This window comes from Scylla paramamosain, chromosome 3, assembly GCF_035594125.1.
Source record: "Scylla paramamosain isolate STU-SP2022 chromosome 3, ASM3559412v1, whole genome shotgun sequence".
NCBI lineage: Eukaryota > Metazoa > Arthropoda > Malacostraca > Decapoda > Portunidae > Scylla > Scylla paramamosain.
The window spans coordinates 16673735-16683766 of record NC_087153.1 but is presented as its reverse complement, the minus strand read 5'-3'; the positions used below and the strand labels follow the sequence as shown (position 1 = coordinate 16683766).

General features: G+C 37.4%; 1 protein-coding gene across 1 annotated transcript; it reads left to right on the top strand.

Moving 5' to 3' along the window:
* The first annotated feature begins 4959 nt into the window (after positions 1 to 4959).
* Positions 4960 to 9713, top strand: LOC135091668 (GPI mannosyltransferase 1-like). Its single transcript, XM_063989505.1, has 2 exons — positions 4960 to 5103; positions 6215 to 9713. Exon 2 carries the CDS (start codon positions 6757 to 6759, stop codon positions 7990 to 7992), a length of 1236 nt encoding a protein of 411 aa, XP_063845575.1. The 5' UTR covers positions 4960 to 5103; positions 6215 to 6756; the 3' UTR covers positions 7993 to 9713.
* Positions 9714 to 10032: the final 319 nt, after the last annotated feature.

Below are 10032 nucleotides of genomic sequence, written 5' to 3'. Positions count from 1 at the left end.
CAGCTTTATTCTGAATTTAAATGTGTCAGATTCTATGCACCACTCAACTCCCAAAGTTCTTTCTATAGGCAGTGTGTCTTCATTCTTACTAAAATCCAAACTTTTAACTCCATCTGCTCTCTCATGAGGAGAAGTTGTAGCTAATACATCTTTAGCTAATACATCTTTGTTGTTTGACAAGAACTTATGAAGGTTAAAACCTTTGTAACATAATTCTTTGCTCTGCTGAATAAGATTGACAGCTTCATCCATTGTAGCTACTGACTTCAAACAATCATCAACAAAAAAATTATTTCTTACAAACTTGGCTGCATCAGATCCACACCCATAGTCATTGACAGCTTTCTTAAGTGCAAAGTTAGCTACACTTGGAGACGATGTAGCCCCAAACAGGTGAGCTGTCATCCTGTATTCAGCAATCTCATCATTAAGGTCACCATTTTTCCACCAAAGGAATCTTAACATGTCTCTATGTTCTGTGTTGATCTTCATTTGATGGTACATTCCTTCTATATCACATACAAGTGCCTAAACCTACACAACACTCCAAAAAGTTTGTTGGTAAGGTCTGGGGATTGTAACAGGTGACTGTTTAGTGACTGGTTCCTGTAGTTTGCACTACAGTCAAATACAACTCTCAACTTCTTTGGCTTCCTTGGATGATAGACTCCATGATGTGGAATGTACCAGACCTTACCATCACTCCTAACTAAATCCTTTGTCAGTATGATCTCTGCATAACCTTTGGTAATCATATCATCCATAAACACCTTGTAATCACCTTTATGTTGATTATCCTTCTCAAGTTTAGCACTTAACTTCTTGAGTCTCTGCTCTGCTAATAGTTTCTTGTTTGAAAGCTTGACATTATCTTTAAGAGGAAGGGGGTAACTCATAATGCCCATCTTTCAGCTGATGTAATCTTTCTTTCATCTTACTCATAAACCTTTTATCTTCATATGGTAATGGAGTGTCAGCTGACTTTCTATCACTGAAGTCAAGTTCAGACATATCTCTCACTTGAGAAGGATTAATCATCTCTTTGATTTTAGTAGGAACCAATAAGAAATTAACCCTCTTTTTTTCATTGATTTCTACTTCTTGTGTCACTGTTCTGTAGACTGTCACCACTGGACTTGTATGAGGAGAGATTCTACCAATGATCCCCCAACTTAGCTCTGTCCTATGTGCATAGGGATACTTCTTACTATCACCTACTATTTGCTTTTCAGCCATAATGGCTTCTGCACAATCAAGACCAATGAGTCCTATGTCAACATTTGGGTCATATTTCATTAGTTTGTCAGAGATTGCCTTTAAGTGGGGCCAGTTACAAACAGTCTCTGGCCTTGGTATCTGCCTCTATCCAGCTGAAATGTTTTTTGTTGAATATGCTAGGGATTAGTATTTCCACTTCTTCATTATAACCTCTCACTTTAAGTCTATGAATTTTGGTAGAATCAGTGATTTGTTTTCTACTTATTGTGTGAATATTAAGTGACACTGATGGCCCGCTAACTCTCAGTTTATTCAGAGTGCTTTCCTTGATGAATGAAGCATTAGACTGCTCATCCTGCAGGGTATACACTAAAACTTCATTCTCTTCATTACTAACATGATGTAACCATACAGGAACTATCATGGTGTGCATGTCATGTGTCACTGATTCTGTCACTTAGACTTTATTTGCTTCTACTGTTGTGGGTTTATCACCTTTAGGCTGAGTTGCTTGTTCTGGCACCCTTTGGCTCTCAATTCTTGTCATGTCATCATTGTGAAGAGCTGTGGGATGGTATCTCTGACATACTTTACATACTTTCCTTCTTCTATAATCTTTTCCCTTGTGACCCATTTTTAAACAACCTGTACATAACCATCTTTCTTTAGGAAATGTGTACCTGGTTTTACCGTCAAGTTTGACAAATTCCTTGCAATCATCAAAATCATGTTCCTTCGTACAGTAGTGACAGAACCGTCCTTTCCTTTCCTGTTCCTTGGGATACTGTTTGTTGGCTTGTACATTTCCTTTACTTTGGAATGAAGACATTGGTTTTTCCTCAGTTGATTTAGCCATGAAAGTTCTACTCCCTCTATTCTTTGTCATGGTATTTGATTCCCTTGGTTTCCATTTGGCTGCTTTTGTTTGAGTTTTGATCCAATCATTTACTGAATCCCAGGAAACAAAGGGATTGCTTGCTCCTTTTGTTTCCTTCTGGATAAATTTACATAACATTTCAAAGGATGGGTGGTGCTCTTCATCATTACTAGGAGTGCTGCTATTACTCTTAGTATCAAGATATGTCATTACTTGCTTTCTCCATTCATCAAAGAATTTTGCTAGCATCTTTCTACTCCCTAGGGTCATTTAGAAATGACAAATGAGAAGTGTGTTTCATTGCAGCTAGACAGCACTTCAAAAAATCTGAGAATGTTGTTAATGTTGGACCATTATGCTGAGAGATTGGTAACATTAACTTTCTTGTGTAAGCATCAGCTATGATACTTTTGTTTCCAAATCTCTCCCTAAGAATTTTCTTTGTTTGCCCATAGTCAGCATCAGAGTTAAAGTGCATTAACATTTTAATAGCATCCTTTGCCTCACCAGTTGTATACTTGTTTAAGTTGGCAAGTCTCGCTCTACTATTAGAAGTTCTAGATTCTACATAAATTTCAAAGTTTTCATCCAACTTGGAAACTCCATGGGTTCCCCACCAAAAATGTTAGGTTCTATTGGACGGAGGCACCACTTGGGATCAGGTATGTTAATTGCAAAAGTTTCCCCAGGATGGGAAGAAGCTTGACATTTCTGTCTCATTATTAGGGATGTTGACATTATGAGTGTGTCTACGAGAACTTGGTACAAAACTTTGAGCTGTAGGGTTGAGATTCATTGCTTGAGGCTCACTAACTATTTGTCTATCTACTTCATTTGTCATCAATTCATTATCTCTATTGCAGGAGGTAGGTTCCTGTGGGTCATGGAATGTAACATATTTGTGAGGCATGGTATTGTCACTTTGTTGATTTGCAATTGCTTGTGCTTTCATTTCATTTTGTGACTATGTATTGTTGAAGATAACTTTGCTTCCCTACACTTTCATCATCACCTGGAAGCATTTTTTACTTCTTCAACTAAGCTAAGAGCATTAAGCTCTGCACTGGCAACTGCTAAATCTCTTTCTTTTTTTCTCTGAGGACATTGCCTGGTCTCTAGCTAACATAACTTTTGCCTCTGCTTTGGTCTTAGCTAACATAACTTCTGCCTCTTCTTTTGTCTTAGCTAACATAACTTCTGCCTCTGCTTTTGTCTTAGCTGACATAACTTCTGCCTCTTCTTTTGTCTTAGCTGACATAACTTCTGCCTCTGCTAAACTATCATGATATTCCATTTCCTTTCTAAGTCTGGCTACCTTTGCTGCTGCTTCTTACTTTCTTTGTGCTGATGAACATGATGAAGTAGATGAGACTCTAGAATGCCTAGACCATTTGCTAGAACTATTTGATCTTTTGTCACTCTTTAACTCTTTTCTTTTACTTTCTGTACTTTCTAAGATTTCATGGTGAACTCGTTGGTTGTGTTCCAGCTCTTCATTTAGCTCCTCTGATCTTTCTTGCTCTAGCTCCACCAGTTTTGGGTATTCCACATAATACTGATGAAATTCCTCTATTGCTTCATTTGACATGGGCTCTAATTCTAAGGGGCTAATTACAATGTTTAGTCTTTTCCTAATTTTGCTGGTAACACTGCTCCATTTACACTTATAGGACTCTGCTCTTCCCTTGGTTACACTGACTTGATATTCCCTTCCTTTGTCGGTCAGCACTCATCCCAACACTAACTTCTTCATTATAAGCTTGACCCTTATCCACTTGCTCATCCTCACCTTCCCTAAGGCCATGTACAGCATTAATTTCCTCAGTATCAGACATATCTAACAACTTAATTGTGTCAATACTGAGACACTGAAAGAGCAATTAAAATTACCACTTTAATACTAGCTAATTGTGGGTAATTTTCATTCACTTAGGCTACTCAATTCAGTGCACATACATACTATTATACTTTCTTGCCTGTGACCATGGGTTCTACAAAATGGTGGCAAGGCACTGTGGATAGAAGGGAGTGGTTATCGTCAAGGATAGAGCTGACCCCGGGGCCTCAAAGATCAACCTACAGGCTTACGTCAGCGTTCCTTCGTCCCGTGACTCACTCTTGCTACAGTCTCATGTGGAGCCAATTTCTTGCTTGTGGGGCGTGTTCTTACTTGTGAGATTGAGTTCTTACTTGTGGGATCGAGTTCTTACTGTAGCTGCACCGGCAGGTCTTCATTAGCTCTCAGGTGATCTGTTTTACTGATCACACCCATCATCTTAGGGTTGAAGAAAGGCAGTTCTCTCTCGCTCTGACATTTATTGATGAGGTAGGCATGACTGTAAGAACTGCAAACAAGTTCTCGGTCTCATTTACTTATACAATAACATTATACACTGATATTAAAGACTTTCAATATATTACAGTATTCATTAACTATACATGCAATCAACTTGACACTATGACAATCAGTTTTTACCACAAAATTAGAGTATTTACCTCAGTCACCTTCCTGCCTGTCTTTGTCTGAGCACTACTTGGCCATGAGTGATGCCCACAGGTGACCAGCAGGTTAACCACACTCAACTAACAAGTGAGCATCAGCTTTGGTGCTTCATATAGCATTGAGTACTGATACTTACACATGTTACACATCTTCATGCAAATAGAAAACTATTGAACATTTCACTTATGATTACCAAGGAATAATGACGTAAGGTACATACGTACCTTTACGTACAGTAACATTATTTATTTATTTGTTTTTTATGAAGTCCCTATTATCTAACTCTTATCTAAAACAATATCCCACTGTGTATGCACATTAGGGTATTGGAAGATCAATTTCTTTCCTTACAGAAGTAATGTCTGATAGTAACCAGTTACGGTTGAGAGATGTCAAGGCCTCAGCACCCAGCAGTGTACAGCCAGGTCTCACAGGTCCTTCTGGTCCACATCAGAAGACTTACAGCCTGAACCTGAAGGCTGGAGCTCCTCCATCTTCATATAAGGTGTGGATCTTGTTTCCTTTTATGGTTTATTTTGAACTTAGTAATTGTACAGTCATTTCCGCCATTATCAAATTGTGTATGTCTGTAGGTTTGTTGAGTGTCAACAGGGTAACAAGAGTTGATGAAGGAATATGAGTCCCAGTTATGAAAAAATAGTTGCACAGTTGACATTCATGTGATATTTGATGATGGCACATTTGTATTTATGTAGTTGTAGTATACAAGGCCTGAGCTAGTTTTTTTTTTTTTTTTTCTTCTTTTTTTTTCATCATTGTACTGATTGTTTCATCATATCCTTATCTAGGAAATGAAAGACCTCTCATATGCTTGATATATAATTTTTCAATCTTTATGTCCATGTAGGTTTGTGTCCTCTCTGAATTTTATTTTATGACATGCTTGAGTTGAATTGAATTTATCATTTTGTATCCAATGCTTATATTTTATTTGAATAATTTGCAGGATTACATCATGATTGATGTAATCCTTAGCTCTTAATCATCTGAAAATATGTTGCATCACCTGTTGTTGGATTTATGAAGGATGAAAAGCCAATGCAATCTAAATTGCATTGAACACTAACACTAAAAGCAGTTTGCATTTGTTTAATTTTTTTTTATTATTTACTTATCTATTTTATTTATTTATTTATTCATTTATCTATTTATTTATTAATTTTTTATTTGGTTGGTGAAAAAATTGTTCTGGATGTTCTGTTAAAACATGATGGTTTACTGTTGATTAAACTACCTCTTTTTCACTTACAAGGTTCATGATATTTCTGTCTTTCATGAAATATTATGTTGTCATTAATTTCTGCTCATTCTGCAGACAATTTGAAAGAATACAGTCACTGTATTCTTTGTGTGTCATAAAAGATTTAAAAGAGATGGAGTGAGGAGATGGGAGATCCTTGATCTCTATTTTTATTCCTCTTGTTACTCCCTTTCAATTGGATTTCTAGCCTTTTATACAAATTTTTCATGTGGTTGTATAGGAAAATGGTGTTTTACAAATCTGTCAGATAGGTTTCTTGATCTTTTTTGCATAATTTTATAATGCTTATGAATTTTTAGTATTAGTATAATTATTGATTTATTAATTTCCTCAGGTGCCAAAACCAAAGAAGATTGGACCAATACAACTTTGGGCCCGCCGCAATCCATACAAATTTCACTTCCTTGCTGTCACTCTTGGTGTCTCCATACTCTTTAGCAGGCCAATCTATGATATATTCATAAAGGGACCCATTGAAGGCCCAAGACCTAGGTAAGAAGCTAGGTTCTCCATTGTAAAAAGTGTGTTGGCAGGATGGAAACAGCAAAGAGGGCTCAAAGTCGATTGCGACTGTATCCCAAGTTGGTTGGAGAGTGCAGTCCATCTGCTGTGGAATATGCTCGCTGTGTGGCACTTAGAGAGAATATTGTAAAAGATGATTGTTCTGCAGAGTTTCAGAAGTTTAAAAAGTGCATCACTGAAGCTGCTAAGAAAATGAAAATAAGAGTATAGTAAGCCTATTAGTATTGTTAAAATATTTTTCACCATAATTGTGAGACATAGGTCTTTGTGTGCTTTCATGGTATAGGTGTGTTATGAAGTAGAACTGACACTACTGGAATAAAAAAAACTGAAGTAGTAAAGGTTTCTCTCACAATGGGGCTTGGTACTCGAGGGTCACGGTCATCCTCAGCTGAGGTCATACAGGTCCACATGTTTCTTGGGTTTCTGGTGAGATTAATTTTTGTCTCATATGGAGAATACCATGACCGGACTAATGTTCTGAAATACACTGATGTAGACTACCACGTGTTCACCGATGCAGCACGGGAGGTTGTGGAAGGTGGGTCACCATTTGATCGCCACACATACAGATACACTCCCTTTTTGGCTTGGCTCTTGATGCCAAATGTACAATTAAATTTTGCTTTTGGAAAATTGTTTTTCTCTTTTCTAGACTGTTGTGCTTCTCGTATCATATATGAAATTTTAATACTGGATGGTCAGAGTAAGATAACATCCTTGAAATGTTCCTTCTTGTGGTTATACAACCCACTAGTGATTGGGGTGTCCACACGAGGAAGTGCAGAATCAATAATGGCAGTGTTGGTCTTGCTCACTGTTTACATGATGAAAATGAGGCTTCATATTTTAGCTGGCATCTTTTTAGGTGCTTCAGTTCATTTTAAATTGTACTCAGTAATTTATTGTCTTCCCTTATACTTGTCCTTATCTAGTGTCAATCAGCAAGTAATTGGCTGGAAGCAGTTTCTGCCTAATTATTCAAAAATGAGATTGGTATGTGGCACGGTTGTGGCATTTGTAGGTCTTACTGGCATGGGATTTATTCTTTATGGTGAGCAATATATTGAAGAAGCTTTCCTCTACCATTTTTCTAGAATTGACACAAGGCATAATTTCTCTGTGTACTTTTATCTCCTTTATATTGGGGCAGACTTCCACATCCCAGGTTTAAGTGTTGCTACATTTGGTCCTCAGCTGATACTGGTGCTGGCTCTTGGTTATAAATTCAGGAATCGTTTTGATGTACCTTTTGCACTCTTTACTCAGACAGTTGTGTTTGTCACATTTAATAAGGTTGTAACATCTCAGTACTTCATGTGGTACCTTTTGCTGCTGCCTTTGGTGGTGCCACGGCTCAGTGTTTCCTGGCAGAAAGCCTTCGTGCTTGCCTCACTCTGGGTGGGAGCTCAAGCTTCCTGGCTCCTTCCAGCATACTTACTTGAGTTTCATGGAATTAATGCATTTGTGCCTATATGGCTGGAAGGTATTGCTTTTTTCTGCTGTAATGTTGGTGTGTTAATGGCATTGTTGTCAAGCTACCGGCCACTTCCTCCACTGCATCATCTTAGCTCCAGGAAAAATAGATAGAGAGGTTGTTTAGCATGAGGATCTTAACATTAAAGTAACATTTTTGTTTTATGTTCAAGAAAATACATTTGAAAGTTGGAACAAAACTAATTTTTATATACATACAGTTCATCCAGAAGTCTGCTCCAGAAGTCTGCTTAATGCTCACCTTTTACACTGGTCTCAACCATTTCTGTATGTACTATTAATAGACCTTACATGTATGATCAGTATGTACTCTTCTATTAGGAGGTGAAGAGATCCCTATTTTCATAATTCTCCAACAATGCAAGCTTGTTCTTTTTATTAAATTCCTTATTAGCTCATCATTGATATCTGTGTATGCAATACTTTTTACTTTTAATATGTGCTCATAATAAATGGAAATGAGGCATGTGCCCTCACCAGTTCATCTGAAGCTGGTGCCACACTAGCCAAGTGAACCCCTTTCTCAGTGTGCTGGGTGTTTTCTTGGCTGCAAAATTTAGTCAGAAATTAGATGGAATCTTCAGTGGAAGGACTGGCACCCAGGCCTCATAAATTATCTGAAATGAAGATAGAATTAATATAAATCAATAATGTACTTTGTCATTAGGCCCTTTTGCAGAAATTTTCAGATGTGCTCTGCAACTGACCTTTACACAGTATGGTGCAGTGAAAATTGGTCCTTTTACCTAGAGGCCCACTGTGCAGGCCAATATGTAAGGGAATGTTTGTGAATATGTGTATTTAGACACCTCTTTAAGTTTTGTCCTCACGATTGAACAGTGCCAGGTGAATTTTGTCCATTCACTGGGCAAAGTCTGTGTCATACTCACTGGGACACTGGATGGTTTTACTCTGCTGCTGGTGGCTAATGGGTGGTTGTCAGATGGCCATATCTGGAGATTTTGCTCAGCCATGGGCATGAGCATTCCATTGGTTTGCTTGTCAATTTTGCCTCAACAGTGGACATCAAGCGAGTGCCCATCATGCTATGCTTGATCGTGTGGACAGGGCCAAAGTGATGTCTACCTAGTATGTTAACAAATATGAAGGAAAAATTCAGTTTTTGCATTTTTTAACCATGTGATGTTTCTCTTGTAGTGCAGCAAAATAGATTTTATTCAAATAGCTTGAAACAATAACAAACATGGCTTTAGGAAGGAAAATCACTTTAAATGCTGAGCTTCATCCACCACGAATCATTGTTGAATTTTTTTGGTCCTTTATAAAACCATCTTGCTTTTCTGCTGTTTTGCCAAGGTAGAGTATGTTCATGTGTTGTGTTCCTTCAGATGATGCCTATGTAGTAGACTTTACCCATTTTGACACTGCCATATTGATTTTGTTTTTTTCAGTGCACAAATTTTCAATGATTGTTAAAGTTCTTCAAATCCTAAGGAAGTTAATCTACTAGGATGTGAATGTAAATATGTACATATACAAGCTTGCTTTAGTCATTGAGTAGTTTTTTTTGCCACATGTCATTATACAGAGCCCTACTTATTCAGGAAATAGTTTGATACATGCTGCACTGTCAAAAAAGATAGTGGGGCTAAATATATATCATAGTGCAGAGGAAAGTAATGTTGGCTTATCTAGTCATTGCATGGAAGATGATACTGTTGTGCATGGATGTGTGCAAAATAAGCTGTGACTAAACTGAACTTATACAGGGTTGCTCATGTTGACTTTTCCAGCCATTATGCAAAAGACAAGTATTATACATAAATATGTGCAAAATAAACATCAATTTGAAATTATATGTAGGCTTGCAACTGATTTTTAATACCTTAAAGATTACATGTTTTGTGGTGTCATACATGTCATTGTTTAAATATTTTAGGATTTTGAATTTCTTGTGTAAATATAGAAGAAACTTCCACTACTGAAAGAGGGAGCAGTATTTTTTATTTATTTATGTTTATTTATTTTTTCCCTGCATTGTGCCAACTGTCAGGAAGCTAAGATTATCATGTAGTTACATTTTTGCAATATCTCTCTCTCTCTCTCTCTCTCTCTCTCTCTCTCTCTCTCTCTCTCTCTCTCTCTCTCTCTCTCTCTCTCTCTCTCTCTCTC

Bases quoted from the DNA above. Each gene is read 5' to 3' on its own strand.
- LOC135091668 (XM_063989505.1), top strand. From the start codon at position 6,757: ATGGGGCTTGGTACTCGAGGGTCACGGTCATCCTCAGCTGAGGTCATA.